The sequence below is a fragment of the Macaca thibetana genome, chromosome 16 (genome assembly GCF_024542745.1).
Source record: "Macaca thibetana thibetana isolate TM-01 chromosome 16, ASM2454274v1, whole genome shotgun sequence".
Classification (NCBI taxonomy): Eukaryota; Metazoa; Chordata; class Mammalia; order Primates; family Cercopithecidae; genus Macaca; species Macaca thibetana.
Window position 1 is genome coordinate 50,232,730 of NC_065593.1, and position 19,102 is coordinate 50,251,831.

The 19,102-nt window shown below is 39.9% G+C and overlaps 3 protein-coding genes across 3 annotated transcripts in view; 1 reads left to right on the top strand and 2 right to left on the bottom strand.

Moving 5' to 3' along the window:
- Positions 1-19,102, top strand: part of LOC126938621 (eukaryotic translation initiation factor 1) — a 1,120,764-nt gene that overhangs the window by 271,788 nt on the left and 829,874 nt on the right. The window lies entirely within an intron of this gene.
- Positions 1,452-7,475, bottom strand: KRT26 (keratin 26). Its single transcript, XM_050762729.1, has 8 exons — positions 6,947-7,475; positions 6,372-6,454; positions 5,470-5,626; positions 5,178-5,339; positions 4,971-5,096; positions 4,095-4,312; positions 2,793-2,860; positions 1,452-1,876 (listed from the first exon to the last, which is right to left on the bottom strand). The coding sequence occupies exons 1-8, from the start codon at positions 7,385-7,387 to the stop codon at positions 1,725-1,727; spliced, it is 1,407 nt and encodes a 468-aa protein (XP_050618686.1). The 5' UTR covers positions 7,388-7,475; the 3' UTR covers positions 1,452-1,724.
- Positions 12,414-18,033, bottom strand: KRT27 (keratin 27). Its single transcript, XM_050763009.1, has 8 exons — positions 17,590-18,033; positions 16,781-16,863; positions 16,231-16,387; positions 15,632-15,793; positions 15,423-15,548; positions 13,126-13,343; positions 12,858-12,907; positions 12,414-12,744 (listed from the first exon to the last, which is right to left on the bottom strand). The coding sequence occupies exons 1-8, from the start codon at positions 18,031-18,033 to the stop codon at positions 12,605-12,607; spliced, it is 1,380 nt and encodes a 459-aa protein (XP_050618966.1). The 3' UTR covers positions 12,414-12,604.

A 19,102-nucleotide genomic window follows, 5' to 3' on the forward strand; every position in this document is an offset into this window, starting at 1 on the left:
GTAGGCATCTTTCAGCATACTGTAGGCATACTGTAGGCGTGCTATACACTGTAGAATGCAGCAGGCATACTGTAGGCATAGATACTTGAGGGATTTGTAGTCATGTTACAAGCATGCTTGTTTCATGTTACAAGCAGGCCACTGCACTGAAAGCCATACTCCTGGCTTTCATTGTATCGTTGATAGTCATGCACATAAAAGTCTGCCTGATTGTGGTCCCTCTTGGGTGGCAGTGGAATCTTAGTGTGAAAACAGTGAATTCCTATGCTTATTTTTGTTCTGATCAATGGAACTCAAATCACCATGGCAGAGAAGGAGATCTGGATTTGCATCTAAGCCCCGGTACACGTCAGCTGTGTAGCCCTGGAGAAATTCCTTAATCTCTGAGACTCTGCTTTCCTCATATATAATATAAAGATGATAAAACACCTACCTCATAAGCATTTATGAAAATTAAATTGGTTAATGCATGTAAAGTGAGTTAAAACACACTCAGTAAATTTAAGATATTGTCACTATAGTTCTGCAATTGAAAGTGCTTCTAAACAGACTTAATCTAACTCTATACCATTGAAATATGGCCTTTGTCATCATGGTTGGCACCATTCATCACAAGAAGACCCTGACAAAGGTAACTTTCAGCTGTATCTACCTCTCCAGAAAGCATCATTAGGCTAAGGTCAACTACCTTATGTGGAAGCAGGAAATAATGGTGACCAAGCTTGTATTTGAGACTTGTAGAATACAACCTCACAGGGTTTAGCACACTGAAATGGTGCAGTTCAGTCTTCATGGGCCATTTTGAATCCCACATTGTCTATATGCCAGTTGATTAAAACCCTTCAATGATGCTCTGCCATGCAAGTTGGAAATCTAGGTGGTTATAGAGGTCACTGCCTCATTCCACCCCAGCTGAAAAAAACCTCTTTAGCCTAGAACTTTGCTGCTTTCCAATCCCAGTGGCACTTTCCAAAATAATTTATTAAGGATGTCAGGCAGAATTTTGTGTGCAGGAGAATATGAGCAAGATTTAGAACCACCCCAGGCTTGAGTTCTAATTTTGCTTAGTCATCACCATGGTAGGGGCAGAGAGATGCATGTGCTGGAAAATGGAAAAATAGCTTTCCAGGTTCAGATTTTACAACAAACATTTGCTGATCACCCAGGCAAGGTATTGTAAGGGTAAACAAGTCCTAGTGATCAGTGGGTATTATCTCCTTATTTTATGTCCATAGACACTCAAACCCAAAAAGATCAAGTTATTCACATGGTTAACCAGGGACAGATTTGGGACCAGACATTAGTGCTAGTGCTCTTGACACCTTATTCTGTTATTAATTGAGGTAACTGTGACTATGAAATGAAACACATTATTTTATTAGCAGGTCCTTAGTATTGTCACATTGGGATCAACTTTAGAAATTAATAAGAACCAGATATTTAAAAATAACTTGCAACAGAAGAATTTTTAATGAAATGTCAAAAAAGACCCCCAAAATAAAACAAAAATTAGGGACAGAGCAGGATTTTTCTTCTCTGGAAAAGGATTACATGCATAGAACGTGAGAAAAGGAAGAGAAGGAGAACAAATTCTAGCCCTTTTATCTTTAAGAACAGAAATGAATAATTCCCTTAGGTTATTTAATCAGTAGGGTTTTTGCAAAGGCAGGCTTTCTTTCTGTCTTTCTCTCCCTTTTTTTTTTTTTTTTAATAAGTTTTCCTCCTTATGGTGCTTTAGAAGGTACTCGTTGCTCTACTGTGATGTTGCTTATTTTAGAGGACTTTTCTTCAACTGAGTGGACTCTCAGTGAAAGGACACTGCCTATTTGATCCAGTTCCTCAACCACTGTTTTGACAATAGTTTCTTTTGCTGAGTCTGAAATAAAATAAATAAAACGTTAGTGGTCATTTTTTAACAGGTTGAAAAATATTTAGCCATAACAGGTATGCTTTTGGTTTGGTTGTTTGTTTTTTGAGGAGTCTCACTCTGTCACCCAGGCTGGAGTGCAGTGACATGATCTTGGCTCACTGCAGCCTCTCCCTCCCAGGTTCAAGCGATTCTGCTGCCTCAGCCTCCCAAGTGGCTGGGATTACAGGCGCCTGCCACCACGCCTGGCTAATTTTTGTATTTTTAGTAGAGATGCAGTTTCACCCTGTTGACAAGGCTGGTCTCAAACTCCTGACCTCAAGTGATCCACCTGCCTTGGCCTCCCAAAATGCTGGGATTACAGGCATGAGCCACCGCACCTTTTAAAAAATGTTTGCTTTTTTAAAATGTTTTTTGCAAGTCTGCAGTAAATTGATACATAATACTGTGTTTGAAGTCAGTGTTTAGCAAGAACCAGGACTATCTCTCTTATATTTGCCACTGTTTTTAGAGCAATGGGTGTTTGAAAACATAAATTAAACATGAATTAAAACAATCTAAGTATCAGGCAGTAAAGGCTGGCTGCAAGTAATGTCTTCTTTTAAATACCAGCTTGCCCTATTTTTGTGGTTTAAGATAAGTAGCTCTTTTATCAAAGTATTGAAACTATGAAAGATAATACATTCCAGGTAAGAAATATGTTGTGGGATTAATTCCTCACTCAGTAATTTCATAATTTGACCACATCTGTTGTTCTACAGGAATATAAAATACAAATGTTAAGAACTATAATAATGACCCCTCATGCCTTTATTCACCACAAGTAAACTTAAAAACAAATTTTATTTAGTTAACAAATAAATAACTTAGTTAACACAATTGATGGAGTTTAAGGAGTTACACCAGGTAAAAAAACCATCTATACCTTTGCCTTGATTTCCAGAATTCACAGGCCTGCATCCTTTTGATTTGTAACATGTGGATTTGCTTTTTCTGTGAAGAGAAGAGTAAATTATTGCATTTTTTTCTTTCCTTAGTGAGCTTATAAATACCTCTAAATTGAAAATAAGCATTTTGGAATTCTAGTTTCAACAAGATTCAAATTCCTCATATACTTAAGGGACACTAGTAAGCTTTTCATGACTTCAACATAGTGAAAGAAGAGATGAAATGGATGTTTATGAATAGAAATTTTCTCATGACCAGATATCACCTCTTTCATCTAGCAATGTTTCTCACTCTGACTTTTCAATCAACTGGCCAATGAATGTGTTTGGAGTGCCTACCGTGAAGAAAGTGTTGCTGGGCTAGGTGCTGCAGAAAATATAGGACCAAAACACAGTTTTTACGGTTGGAAAAAATTATACACATGCTAAAAATTACCTATAACTTGAAAAGTGCTGTAAATTAAGTGAAAAGTGAGTGGTATAATGAGTGCTTTGTTCTGAGGAGGGAGCAATCACTGTTGGGTTCCTGTGAGAATAGGCTGCAGAAGGCTGATGGGCCTTGTAGTGTGCAAGACGTTACCTCCTCACTATGCGGCCATGGGCAAGCATCTAGTAATAGGCAGTGATTACCAGATACCTTTTCTGTGTATGCCACTGTCACAAATACCTTTTCTGTGTATGCTGCGTAGGGAGACATTATGGTTAAGACTTGTTACAAGTATGGTTTTGGCGTTATCGCAATTTCACCAACGAGGAAACTGCATTTGAAAAGGTTAAACAATGCGCTTGTAATTCACCCAGTATTTGATTCACAGCTAGGGCTGCAATTCCAGGGCTGTTGCTATTGACTAAGAAACTATGGTGCTTCTCCAATTAATTCTTCCTATGTCTTCATCGCTCACCTTTAATACAAGGTACATGTGGGGTAACTAGTGAAGTGATAAGAAAAGAGAGTGAGTTATTTATAAGAAATGTGCTTACACACTAAATCACAGAAAGCAAGTTTCCCCTTGAATTGGAGTACTGGAATTGTTAAATATTCTATACTTAAATGACCTTTATATTATTATACATACAAACATTTTTACATACATAGAAATTTGATTTTCAAATTTCTGCATGTTTTAATTTCACTTGGCTGCAATAATATACATTCCTGAGGATAAATATATGTGATCTCTAGAGTAGGAAATTCTAGGATGCAATATTGGCATACTTATACTGTGAGAAAACCTAGTTGATGGGAGACTTTTTTTTTTCTTCTGCAAGTTAATATTTACCTTTCTTCTCCATCTAGTAAGTTGCAATAAATTTCAATTTCTTTTTCTAAAAAGATTTTTACATCAAGAAGCTGTTCATACTCCAGCTTCTGGCCTTCTGTTTCTGTTCGAATCTGTTGCAGTTGTTCCTCCATCACCCCGATCTGATCCTGAATTTGCTGGAGTTGATTGCAGTAATTTTCTTCAGTCTCAGCCAAGGAGCATTCATAGGAATGTTTCTGAAAGACAAACAAAGCAAAGCTTCATTGTGTAAAAGAGAAATGGCATGGACATTTTACATTATTTTATTTACTTTTTTGAGATGGTATCTTGCTCTGTCACCCAGGCTGAGTGCAGTGGCACGATCTTGGCTCACTGCAACCTCTCTTCTTAGGTTCAAGTGATTCTCCTGCCTCAGCCTCCTGAGTATGTGGGATTACAGGTGCCCACCACCACACCCAGCTAATTTTTATATTTTTAGTAGAGATGGGGTTTCACCATGTTGGCCAGGCTGGTCTTGAACTCCTGACCTCAAGTGAGCCACCTGCCTTGGCCTCCCAAAGTGCTGGGATTACAGGCATGAGCCACTGTGCTTGACCAGCATGATCATATTTTAAATATTCTCAAGGTAGAAATAATTATTTGTATAAGGTCTGAATATTTTTAATTGAAAATCAACATTTGCAAGATTTTAAAAAAATTCCTCTATTGTAAAAAGGCATTTTTCAAGTTTTGGAATTGGTGAATTTAGGGACAGAATTCTTGATATTTAATATATTTTATACTTTTAGTCATATGTAAATGGTTATACGTACTTGGTGTTATATACATTTTTATATCTGTATTGACTTATACATATTCACACATAGATTCAATTCAATGGTGATTCCTACATACCACAGCCATGAGGGACTGAAGTTCTATTTCCAGGGTTTGCAGGTTGCGTTTCACTTCGGTCAGCTCATTTCTGGCTGCTGTGGCTGCTCCCTCATCATTGGAAATCTGTTGTTGCAGCGTTGCACTCTGAAGTGTAGTTGTCGAAAGGGTTAGTGACCGGCCTGATTGTCTCCTGAGCAAGCCCTTTGTAATTTGCCACAGACCTACCCTCTCGTTGAACCAGGCTTCAGCATCTTTGCAGTTCTGCTCAGCCAAGGTCTCATACTCAGCCCTCATGTTGTTTAACAGGAGAGTTAGGTCCACTCCTGGGGTTGCATTCATCTCCACGTTCACATTCCCCCCAGCTGTACACTGCAAGACTTCCATCTCCTAGAAAAGGGATTCGTATTCATCCTCAGTGGAGGATTTTGATTGATGTTCATGCCCTGCTATGAAATGAACAGTGGACTTGAAGAAGGAAATTAGACACTATATGAAGCCACTCTGCAGGCTTCCTTACCTCCTCGTGATTTTTTTTGAGGTAGGTCAATTCCTCACTGAGGGTCTCACACTGTATCTCCAGGTCGGTTGTACAGAGGGTCAGCTCATCCAACACTCTGCGAAGACCATTGGTGTCAGCCTCAACACTGTGGTGCAGAGCCAGCTCATTTTCATACCTGAAAGATTAGTAAGGCACCTGGGAGTTGTCATCATAGGCAGGTGCAAAGCACAACTTTTAAAGGCATTTCATATGCTGAAAGACATGATGTTCTCTACATGCTTCTGAAGCTTCTTGCAATGGCAAACTGCTAAAATGGTTTGAGATACCTAACAATTCATGAATTGTATTTTGGGGATGTTATTTCTTCAGAGTTGATTTTTGTCATCCAATGCGCTTAACAATTAAATACAATATTGCTAGATTTTAGATTTTAAAAAATGTAATAGCTCTTTTTTGTTGTTGTTTGCTTTTGAGATAGTCTCACTCTGTCACCCAGGCTGAAGTGCAGTGGCCCCATCTCAGCTCACTCAACCTCCGCCTTCCAGGTTCAAGTGGATTCTCATGTCTCAGCCTCCCGAGTAGCTGGGATTACAGGAGTGCGCCACCGTGCCTGACTATGTTTTTGTGTGTATACTTTTAGTAGAGACGGGGTCTTCCCATGTTGGCCAGGCTGGTCTTGAACTCCTGACCTCAAGTGATCCGCCTGTCTTGGCCTCCCAAGGTGCTGGGGTTACAGGCATGAGCTACTGTATCCAACCATGATAGCTCTTTTTATAAGGGTGTATTTAATTCAATTTCTTTATTTATCTAGTCTGGCTTTAGAAAAACATTTTGGTTTTCAAAGCAAAATATATATTCCTTAATCCAACTGTAATATTTTAACTTTTATTCATATAATTAATTAGTTTGTTTTCACCTACTTCAGCCTGAAGTCATCTGCGGTCAGTCTGGCATTGTCATTTTGTAGAACAATGCTGGCGTTGCAGGTGGTTGCAGAAATAATCTAAATAGGGAAGATTATGAAAAATGTTGATTACCAAAAGTCAAAGGAGGCTCCAGATTTCAGTGTGATTTTATATCTTCTTAATCTGTCAAACATCTGTTTTAGTATCTTTTTTCTATGTTAAAGAAATCTGGATTTTCTTCAGATAATAAGCATCCAGAGCTTAAGTGCCACATAGGTACTTTTATTACTTTTGATAAAAGTTTGTATGATGAAACTTAAGTGCCACATAGGTACTTTTATTACTTTTGATAAAAATGGTATGAGCTAAATATAAGAAAAACAAAGTGAATATATCTGTTTTGAAATGATTTCTTTTTCATTATTTAATTCTACAAGATTTTATTGCCAGGTACTGCACTTAGCACTGGAAATACCGAGTGAACAAATCCTATATCACATAAATTTGTTAAACACATTTTATATTTTCTCTTCTTTAAATTATCCAGACACAAAGTCTGTAGTAAAAGTATGCAAATCCCTATTTCTTACCTGCCTTTTAAGATCTTCAATGACTGAGAAGTATCTGCTATAGTCATGATTGTGTCCCCGGAAAGAGCCAGGCTCACATTTCTCATACCAGCCCTTGATCTTCTGCTCCAGGTCTGCGTTGGCCTCCTCCAGAGCACGCACATGGTCCAGGTAGGATGCCAGGCGGTCATTGAGATTCTGCATGGTCACCTTTTCATTCCCAGAGAGGAGGCTGTGCTCATTGCCAAGAAAACCAGTACAGGCACCACTTCCCAACCCTCCACCACTACTGCAGAAGCTTCCTCCAGAAGAGATGCCCCCAAGAGTACAAGAAAAGCTGCTTCCTGCTCCCGACCCAACACACACATTCCCAGCCACAAAGCCTGTTCCTCCACCGGACAGCCTACCAGACCCAGTTCGCGAGCAGATCCGCCTGGATCCACCAGAAAGTCGAAAAGACATGGCGGCAGCACAGACGGGCAACCCCTTGCCAAAGAGAGGAGCAAAGCCAGAGTTCACCTTCCACAGACGTTAGCTCCCTTGGCCTTTTATAGGATTCACTGGGTCATTTCAGTCTTGACTATGCCAGTCTGTAATAAAATTTACTTGCATCCTAATTGTTGTTTTTCACAATTGGGTGATTTTTAACAGCGTCCAGTCTGTAGGTGGAAAGGTGCCCCAAGGATATTTTTTATATATAAAAATGGTGCCAGGTGAAGTAAAACTAAATCATAGCCTCAAAGGCCAAAATTAAATATGACTAAATATGCATCTTTTTGACCACTGGACTATTAATAGAATCTAGAGTCTCCCCGTCACATATAACAAAGAATTAATAATTCCAATGAGAAATGTCTCCTACTTTTGTCCTGTTAATGCTCATAGAGTATTTCTAGTATTCCCACTTCGTTGAGTGCCTCCTTTCTTCCTTTCTTTGTTTCTTTTATTTTTCTTTTTTCCTTTTTTTAAGAGATGTGGTCTCGCTATGTTTCCCAGGCTGGTCTTGAACTCCTGGCCTCCAGTGATCCTCAGCCTCGGATCCTCAGCCTCACCCAGCTCAGCCTCCTGTAGCCAGCATTACAGGTGTAAGCCACTGCACTGGGTGTCTGGGTGTGTGTTTTCCTTCTTCCTGACACCAGAGAATCTCAGCATCTATTGATCTTTTGGTAGTGGGAGATTTTAAAAGAAATCTACCATTTCTTGAATTGAGAACTGAAGTAACAGAAATCCTGCAGTCTTGCTTATTATTAATTTCAATATAATTCATGAATATGTCATTGTGGTGGAGAATTATTTTGATTGAGATTTCTTGGTTCAGTCCAGGCAGGAGTAGGATATCAATTCAACTAAGAGTCTCCAAATTGTTCACTTCCCTACCCCTAAATAGTGTTTACTGTCTTTTAGTTTAAATGTATGTATTTAAGACATTAGGAATTATTTTGAGAAGTGAGCATCATATTGATTAGCAAGGAGTAAAATATATAAGGAGGGAGGTATTTTCATCATTACCTAGAAAACCAGTACTTATGGTACCCTAGAGAGAAGATAAGTTATCACAGGGAAGTACTCTTTATTCTCTTGCCTTGATGCCCTGGAAAGTTATCCAGGCTTGGATCATTTCCCTACTGGGCAAATGAAAATAATAGTATCGAACAGTCTCAAATGAATGTTGAGCAGTTCCAATCATGAATGACTGTAAGACAGTTTGAAAGGCACAAACATTTTTAAATGTTAATTGTTTAAATTATTATAATAAAGTGGACATATCAGACAGGGTAAAGTCTCTATCACCTATAATGATACAAATTGATTGGTTAACTAATTATGGGTTTAGTTTTGAAACAGTAATTTTTTTCTGAATGATATTTTTCAATGTTGTGGATACTGAATACTTTGGAAAACATCCAACATTATTGTCACTAAAACGTATATAACATTTAGTGGACTGCATGGATTTTCTAAATCAAAAATATTTAAAAATAAATAATAAATACAAAGCTATAACTGGACCATCAGCTTAGGTTTAAAACAGTGCATAATAACCTAGATACAGTTCCTATTTAGAGACTTTTTACTGATTTTGTTGTGACCTGGTCAAATTTTTAATCTTTTGCTCATTTTTCCCAGGAATAAAACAAGAAAAACAGAGAACATTGTCAGTTTAATGGTTTATAAAGCTTGAGTTTCTTAGATGAGTTATTATGAGATTTCAAAGTATTATTAACATAATCTATTTATCTCTAGATACTTTACAAATACAAATTATCTTTTGTGAAATAAGTTAAACACATATTATTAGGACCATTTCGGAGATGAGTTGTCTCTGAAGCTAAGTGGCCACAAAGCATTTCCGTATCAAAGCAGGACTGGAATGCATGATGCTTAACTCCCTCTTGAAACGTTGTCACCTATTTACTCATGTGAGTAGGTCCCTTAAGTTATTTTAATCATAGATTTTCCTCTAAACTAATACTTATTTTTAAAATGTAGGTATGCTCTAGTTCTTTCTGGAAGTGGAGGATAGATTTAACAAATTCTCTGGACCACTTCAGTCTATACATTTTTTCCCTGAGATGGATTATTTTATTCATGGCAAAAAAGTGATATTTGGATGTATATAATTGATCATTTCTTAATAATCTACTAGGTAGTAGAACATTACATGATGTGCATACGTATTTTAGGTATTCAAAATGAATCGAATTAAGCTTTATGCAGTATTGCTCTCTCCTTATTTCAGGATAAAGTTTTTCATTACATTATCTTATTCTGATGATCATATGCTAATTTTCCCCCAATAGATTTATTGTTTAGTTTCAAGTACGCTGTTGTTTAAAATTCACATTCTATATTTCTGTTAGATAACCGTTTTTCTTGAACTTGAATGAGGTTTGTTTTGTCACTAGATTCCTAGTTTTTGGTTTTGTTTTGTTTTTGTTTTTTTTTCTGAGAATCAGATTCTGGTATACTAAGTCCTTCCACAAAATGGCTTCCCTCGTTTGGTTTGGGAAGAAGGAGATACTGATGTCTCTGCTAATGTCAGACCGACTGGAATGAGCATGCACGTAGTTCATCCCTTCTCTTGCTAGAAGGAAAGTGGAGTCATAAGGTTCTCACTAGCATGGTATTATGTCGTGGTGAGCACCAGACTCTGAGCCATTCTGTGTGGTTTACACATTTCAGCACTTCCTGTTATAAGCTGTGTGATCTTAGGCAAATTACTCAACCAGTCTCTGCCTCAGTTTCCTTATCTGTAAAACGAGGACGATAACAGTACCTACCTCATAGGGTTGTCGTGAGGAATAAATGATGCTTAGAACAGAGTCTAGCACCTAGTAAGTGCTGGTTATCAATTGTTATTGACTCTTTCCTGGAAGTCATATTTAAAGGTCTTGAATATCGGCCTGGTTTTAGCAGAAAGAATTTATTCCCTGAGTTATGGTGAGTTGGTGGTCGGGCGTCTCAAATACTGTGAAATCTGAGCTAAGTATTCAGTGGCTGACGCCTGTAATCCCAGCACTTTGGGAGGCCGATGCAGGCGGATCACGAGGTCAGGGGATCGAGACCATCCTGGCTAACACAGTGAAACCCCGTCTCTACTGAAAATAGAAAAAAATTAGCTGGGCCTGGTGGTGGACGCCTGTAATCCCAGCTACTCGGGAAGCTGAGGCAGGAGAATGGCGTGAACCGGAAGGCGGAGCTTGCAGTGAGCCAAGATGGCGCCACTGCACTCCAGCCTGGACAACAGAGTGAGACTAACTCAAAAAAAAAATAAATTAATTAAAGACTTTTTAGTATTACGGTTTACTCTTAAGTGTTGTACATTCTACAGGTTTGGAAAATGTATAATGACATGTATCCATTCTTATGGTATTATCCAGAGTATTTTCACAGCCTTAAAAATCCTCTGTTCTGCCTGTTCATCCCTCTCCTTCAATTTCTAGCAGCCACTGATCTTTTTACTATCTCCATAGTTTCGCCTTGTACAGAATGTCATATAGTTGGGGTCATACAGTATGCAGCCTTTTCAGAGTGGCTTCTTTCACTTAGTAATATACATTTAAGTTTCCTCTGTGTCTTGTCTTTTTTTTTTTTTTTTTTTTTTTTTTGAGACGGAGTCTCGCTCTGCCGCCCAGGCTGGAGTGCAGTGGCCGGATCTCAGCTCACTGCAAGCTCCGCCTCCTGGGTTCACGCCATTCTCCTGCCTCAGCCTCCCGAGTAGCTGGGACTACAGGCGCCGCCACCTCGCCCGGCTAGTTTTTTGTATTTTTTAAAGTAGAGACGGGGTTTCACCGTGTCAGCCAGGATGGTCTCGATCTCCTGACCTCGTGATCCACCCGTCTCGGCCTCCCAAAGTGCTGGGATTACAGGCTTGAGCCACCGCGCCCGGCCTCCTCTGTGTCTTTTCATGGCTTGATAGCTCATCGCTTTTTAGCACTGAATAGCATTCTATTGTCTAGTTGTACCACAGTTTATTTATCCATTCGCCTACTCAAGGACATCTTAGTTGCTTCCAAGTTTTGCCATTATGAATAAAGCTGCTCTAAACATCTGTGCGCAGGTTTTTGTATGAATGTAAGTTTTCAACTCTTATGTGGTAGGATGTTTCCTTTTCCTAATTTTGATATGAGTGTATATGATGCGAGGACTGGTTAATTAAAAAGTTAAGTGAGAGGGTATCTGCCTTACATTCACCTAGGTATTACTACATGATTGTGGGAAACAGAGGAGGAAAGACGGCTCGAAAGTGACTATGTTTCAACTGGACTGAACCAATTCTACAGAGTTCAGTAACAGGATACTGGTTCCAGAGAAAAACGGGCTGTTTTTGTTACGGGATTGGTGAGGGGGAGCCAAATCTCTCACCCACAAATAAACCGCTGGAGGGTTTTCTGCTGAGTTTAACCTCCTCCCACTCCCAGCCTTGAAATAGGTTCATTAATGGTAGGTGCTGAAATTATTGCACTAAAACTTACATTTGACTTGAGAGCCACATGGCTCTGCAGTCTTGGATGGCAAAAACGAAGTAGAGAACTTGTGAATTCCTACCCTTATGGTGGAGTGATCAAGATTATGAATTAGATACCCGCTGGAATTCTCCTCTTACCCTTATCCTCATAGCTCTCTTTTTCCCCTTCTACCTTCAAATATCACCACTTATAGCCTTTCCTTTATGTTTAAGGTTGTTTCTGATTCTTCGGTTTCTTATTTCTATGTCTATGAGCATATTGACCTCAGGGACTGGATCTTATTAACTGTTTTATCCTCGTTATCTGGCATATAGTGTGTGCTCAGTAAGTACTTTTCGTACTGAGACAAGGGAGACAAAATTTTACAGAGAAGTGAAAAAGACTCCAACTAGTTTTCATGTTAAACTTACTTCCAACTTGTGAAGACCATTGAATTACACAGAAGAAATTAAAGACAAAATTCAGCTCCCATTGGAAGGTGTATCTAAAATGCAAAGATTGGCTAGAACCAGGGAAGATGACTTGCAACAGGAAGAACTTTTATTGAAACACCACCATAGAGAAAAAGCCAAAGAAATGGTACTATTCTAAAAATAACTTGTCTTAATTCATTGGAAGAAAAGCAGAAAAATAAGGGGACCCTTATTTAGGAAACGAGTTTCATTTTGGTATTTTAATTTGGGGGCCATTGTTTCTCAGAGGCGGGAGTTCAGGAAGGCACCCTCTGTTCATTCTTGTTGTTGACTTTGGTGGCTTTCTCTTCCACGGTGTGAACTCTGGATGAGAGAACTTTGCCACGAGGATCTATTTCTTCAACAACTGTTTTGACAATGGTGGTTTTAGATGAATCTAAAATGCCACATATAAACTGTTAGAATTTATCAAATTCATAAATAGGAAATAACTCATCATTTGAAACACATACAAAGGAACACTGAATACCTAACGCAGCTTTTGTTTACCTTTTGTCTGATTTCCTGGGCCTCCATAGCCTTTTGATTTAGAACAGGAGCTGTAAAAGTATAGAGCACTTATATGAATCATTTCATTCTGTTTTACTGAGGAAACTGAAAAATAATGATTTAAGGTGGGAATTCACTGCATTCTGAAATAACACTAAAAGAGTGTTATCTCCATGTGATCTAGATCATTAGATATTTTGTAATTGATTTCAAATAATCTTTAGTGACCTTAGAAATGAATTGTTATCTCAATGACAGCAATACTGACCCATCTTCTCCATCTATCAGGAGGCAGTAGGTCTCAATTTCTTTTTCCAGGTGGACCTTGACGTCGAGGAGCTGCTCATACTCCAGCTTCTGGCCCTCGGTCTCGGTTCTGACCTGGTGCAGCTGCTCCTCCAGGGCCCCGATCTGAGCCTGGATCTGCGCCAGCTGCGCACAGTAGTTGCTCTCGGTCTCTGTCAAGGAGCCCTCCAGGGAGTGTTTCTGTAGTTTGGTAAGACATGGTTTAATAGAAAAGGTCACAGTGTTTTAGAATAAGTCAAAGCATTTAAGAGATAATTAAGATAATTATCCTTACATCACACAAATAATTACATTTACCCAAAAGATTCTATTTGTTCAATATTAATTATTGCCTTTATTAAATGTCATATTACTTTTTGATTTGAGAATGACACAGCTGCTGCTGAATGTCCCTCAGATGCCCAGGTGTGCTAAAAAAAATGAAATTTTCTCTTCATAGGGCACAAACGAAAAGATCCCTCCCCTGCACCAATGTAGCCTGTGCTTGTAGAGTTTGGCACAATTTGCCACTTTCCACACAACTGGAAGTCCGCCTACACTTTGCTACTCATATCTAGCCATGTGACAGTCTTGGCTCATGAGGACTGTAGCTTTCTATTAAAAAGTCATCCTGCAGTGAACTGCATAAACGTTCCATGAGTAGAATAAACCACAGAAAAGAATTACCTTCTTAGGCTTTAAATAGAGTAGTTCAGTTCATTGGCTTGTGAATCTGAATGGGTTTATAGAGATACTCAGAGGGAACACTCACTGCAATTTTACATGGAATGAAGATGAGCGTGTCTTATCCTTTCACCTGCAAGTATTTTTTATATAAAGCCTTGATTTTATGTACATTCATAGCTTCATCTGTGGATAAACTCTGGTGGTTTACTAGCCATAGTGGGAAAAGTATCGACTTGGGAGTTAGAAAATTAGGAGAGAACTTCTGGATGCCTTCGTTACCCAACTGTGGGACTGTGGGAATTGCTTAACTTCGTCGAATCTCAGAGTCCTCTTTTGGAAATAATGACATGAGTTATAACGTCTGCCCTGCCCTGTGCCCCGGGGTTGTTGTGGACTCACATGTGGGTGGAAGTGCTGGGCAAACGCTTAATGAAAGCAGTTATGATTATCATTACACATGTTTAGTTTTATAGTCAGTCTTCATGCCTCTACTTTGCCTCTGTTTATGCCGCTTAAAAGGAACTTGTGGCCGGGCGCGGTGGCTCAAGCCTGTAATCCCAGCACTTTGGGAGGCCGAGACGGGCGGATCATGAGGTCAGGAGATCGAGACCATCCTGGCTAACACGGTGAAACCCCGTCTCTACTAAAAATACAAGAAAATTAGCCGGGCGAGGTGGCGGGCGCCTGTAGTCCCAGCTACTCGGGAGGCTGAGGCAGGAGAATGGCGTGAACCCGGGGGAGCGGAGCTTGCAGTGAGCCGAGATCGCGCCACTGCACTCCAGCCTGGGGCACAGAGCAAGACTCCGCGTCAAAAAAAAAAAAAAAAAAGGAACTTGTAAGTGCTCTTGATTGAGTGGTCAGAAGGAATGCTAGATGAAGTTGGGAGTGGCGCAAATGTATTTTTACTCTCTTTAAGCAGTAGGATTTTTTCTTCTTTTTCTTTTTAAATGGACACATAAGAATTGTACATATTTACGGGGTTCCATAATTATATTTCAAAACACACATTGTGTAGTGATAGAATCAGGGCAATTAGCATATCCAAGGTCCCAAACATTTATTTTTTTGTGTGTTGGGAACATTCAAAATCCTCTCTTTGAACTATTTGAAATTATAGAATAAGTTATTCTTAACTATAGTCATCCTCAGTACTATAGAACACTTGAACTGATTCTTCCTATTCTGCTGTAATTTTGTATCCTTTAACCAACCTCTTCCTATCCCCCCATCCCCTTCCCAGGCTCTAGTAAGGATTATCCCACTCTCTAATTCTATGAGATCAACCTTTTTGGCTTCCACATATGAGAGTTTTTTGATATTTTGACTTAGGATAGAAGATTCAAAGTCAAAACTATTTTCTTTTTCCAGTATCTTGATTGTATTTGCTAATTTCTAATATTTCATAATTATTAGCATCCAGCTATACTTTGTAGGCAAAGAGGATTGTCATGTGCAAAATGCAAATGTGTCTTATGTCAAGCACTGTAATTAATGGCTAAAAACTAAAATATGTAATTATGTTGGAAGAAAATTACCTTCGATTATTTTTTTCTCAATTTCTAAAGCAAATGTGTTTTGTAATTTTTCGCTTACCGTTGCTAAGAGGGACTGAAGTTCAATCTCAAGGGTTTGAAGAGTGCGTTTCATTTCGGTAAGCTCATTCCGGGCTGAGGTGGTGGCGCCAGCGTCGTCAGAGATCTGCTGCTGCAGCGAGGCGCTCTGGAACGGCAGGGGCCGCGTTAGGGTGCTGCTGGCTGCTTCTGCGCCCGGCGCCCACGGAGCGCACCCAAGCATGGTTTTACCTTCTCGTTGAACCAGGCCTCCGCGTCCCTGCGGTTCTGCTCGGCAAGGGCTTCGTACTCAGCTCGCATGTTGTTCAGCAGAACCGTGAGGTCTACCCCAGGGGCCGCGTTCATCTCCACGTTCACGTTGCCTCCAGCCGCGCACTGCAGAGCTTTCATTTCCTGAAAGATATTTGTTTAACGGAATTAGGATCTGAATATTTTATTTATTTTATTTTTTGAGTTAGGGTCTCGCTCTGATGCCTAGGCTGGAATGCAGTGGTGCGATTATGGCTCACGGCAGCCTCGAACTCCTGGCCTCAAGCGATCCTCCAGTCTGGGTCTCCTACAGTGTTGGGATTATAGGCGTGAGCCACCGCGTCCGGCCTGAATATTTTTAAAGGAGCCAGATGGACAAGATCTATAAGGTTAGAAACTTTTTGGGAGGTTTGTTTCTTTTGAGAGGATGAACAGAAGCATCTTAAACAATCTAAGCCTTATGGAGAAACTGACAGGTTCCTTCTTGAACGTTAATTTAATATATTCTATTTATCATCTGAAATTAATTTTAAAATTTGGGAGGGAGGAGATTGTGAGAGCCAGCCGGGTGGAGCTTCTACCTCCTCATGATTCTTCTTGAGGTAAGCGAGCTCCTCACTGAGAGTTTCCAGCTGGATCTCCAGGTCCGTTCTGCACAAGGTCAACTCATCCAGGACTCTGCGCAAACCGTTGATATCCGCCTCAACGCTCTGGTGAAGTGCCAGCTCATTTTCAAACCTTAGAAAAGTATTTGAAAGTTTCATGATTAGTCGTTAGACATGGCACATCACAACTCAGACTAAGCTTTGAGCTAAAACTACTAAGATAATACTTAAAACTTCAGTGAGGTCACCTATCACGCCACAAATACATTTCATTGAAGCAAGAGAATGGGAAGAGCCAAAATTCTTTCTCATATGACTTTGACATTCATTTTTGTTAGTCCCCAAATTTCCCAGGTAAAATATGTTGCTCAGCTAGTTACTCATTCTAATATGCATTTTGTTTAAAACAAATACATGAATAAACAAGAACAAAGACTTGAGCCAACCTCAAATAACTTAGAAGAATAAAGGAGAAAAAATGCTTAGACAACTTTTTTTTTTCCTATTTATCTTCAGCCCTACTTACTTTAGTCTGAAGTCATCAGCTGTTAGTCTTGCATTATCATTTTGCAGGACAACATGGGCATTACTGGTAGTTGCAGAAATTATCTGACAAAAGAAAAGTTAGTTAAGATTGAGGAAATATTTAAGACGCATTTCAAAGTTCCTTGAAATGAAATTACCTATGAAATTACAGTGATATTTTTGGCATCTGTCTCTAATAATCAGATGATTCTTTTGAAGATGGGTAGTTTAAGTATGGTCTCTCTCACTCTCTTTTTTTCTTGAGACCGAGTCTTGCTTTATTGCCCAGGCTGGACTGCAGTGGCATGATCTCGGCTCACTGCAACCTCCACCTCCCGGATTCAAGTGATTCTCCTGCCTCAGCCTCCCAGATAGCTGGGATTACAGGCACGTGCCACCACACTGGGCTAATTTTTGTCGTTTTAGTAGAAACAGGGTTTCACCATGTTGGCCAGGCATGACCACTGTGCCTGGCCAGGTGTGGTCTCTTTTATTCCCCACCCCAAGCATTAAAAAAAGCTCTTTCTGTGGGAAAGCCTATAAATATATAGCTGGAGACACTGGGCAGCTTTTGATATTTTAATATTACCGAAAGCATACACACTACACACATACCTAATACCACATGATGGATGTGCCATGTTCAAATATTAGAATTTACTAGAAATTATTTTTAATATTGAAAATGAAGTCCTAAAATTTAGAAGCTGAGGGCAAAGCCCCGTTATTGTGATAGCTTATACGTTTGTGCATCTGTGAGTGGCTAAACACTCTCCGGAGTGCTAGCACTCACGCCATGGCGTTTCTTACCTGGTTCTTAAGTTCGTCAATAATTGGGAAGTATCTGCTGTAATCATGATCAAGACCACGGCAAGAACCCGGTCCAAATTTCTCATACCACCCCTTGATCTTCTGCTCCAAGTCGGCGTTGGCCTCCTCTAAGGCTCGAACATTCTCCAGGTAGGAGGCCAAGCGGTCGTTGAGGTTCTGCATGGTCACCTTCTCATTGCCAGAGAGGAGGCCATGCTCATTCCCTGTGAAGGCAGCACAGGAAGCACTTCCCCCGCCCAGACCTCCGCCATAGCCTCCTGCAGATGAGCTGCCCCCAAAAGCACAAGAGAAGCCACTTCCAATGCCTGGCACACTGCATGTGTTTCCGGCCCCAAAGCCTGCTCCCCCACTAGAGAGCCTCACAGAGCCAGCGCCCCCGCAAGAGCCAAGTCTCCTCGAGGTAGAAGAAAAGCGCACAGACATGGTGTCCAGGCTGGAGCGTTTGTTTCTGCGGTGTTGCTCTGATGGTGAACGTCCTACTCAAACAGCTTGGTTTGCCTTTATATACACATTATTAGGGTGTTTCTTGATGAGCTTTGCTCATAGCCAAGTGATGTTTGCCAGCTCATTGTGAATTATCCATAATGGGGTGATTTTTTTTAATGAATGGCTTTACCGTACTGTGTCCATTTCTGTAGGTGGATAGTTATCGTGGAGTTATTTGTTATCTCTGGAGTTGGACAGGGTGGAGTATTATCAGGATTATTATAGTGATGCATTTCAAATGTAGTATGAGTAACCCTTCCTGTCTTCCGGGCTTCAGGAATGTATAATACCTATAAGAATAAACAAGTACGATAGACAGATTTCTCTTTCCCTTACTCAAATCAGCATTGTGTTTTCTTCAGCAATGAAGTATCATAGTCATAGTTTTCTATCAGATATGTTGAAAATAATTTCAAGACCGTGTGTCCATAGTACCAGAAGGAGGAGGGGAGGTCCTAAAGGAAAACAGAGGCATTAAAGGGAATCTTCTTTGGAGACCGAAAGTGTTCCTTTGATCCTTATCCTTCCTGAATTACCATTTCACCTGTACTGGTTTTCTGTCTAAGTTCCATTGCTAACCAGGTTAGGTAAAGGAATTGGTCCCCTCCTCGGGCCTCAGTTTCCACATCTGTAAAGTGAAGAGTCTAGACTGTGGCGTCTGTGTTCCCTTTCTATCTCTAGATCGCTCATATTTCTGCATTCCTTCTGTTGGCTGTCCGTTTCCATAGCACTTTTCTGCATTGCTTCTTGTACTTTTCACCTCTTACTTATTTCTGAATTGTGGTCCCACCATTTTACTGAAATTAACCTCTCAAATGTCACTGCACATCTCTAATCATCATTTATTTTATTTATTCTCCTATACTCTCTTGGTTACATTCAGTACTGACAACCTCAGTCTGATGAGTCTGATCGAGTTTCAGACAGCTGCTTTCTGAGAATTTTTCTACATCTCATGTTGTTCCCCTTTTCTTTTTCACTTATGGCTCCTGCGCCCTGCCTTTGT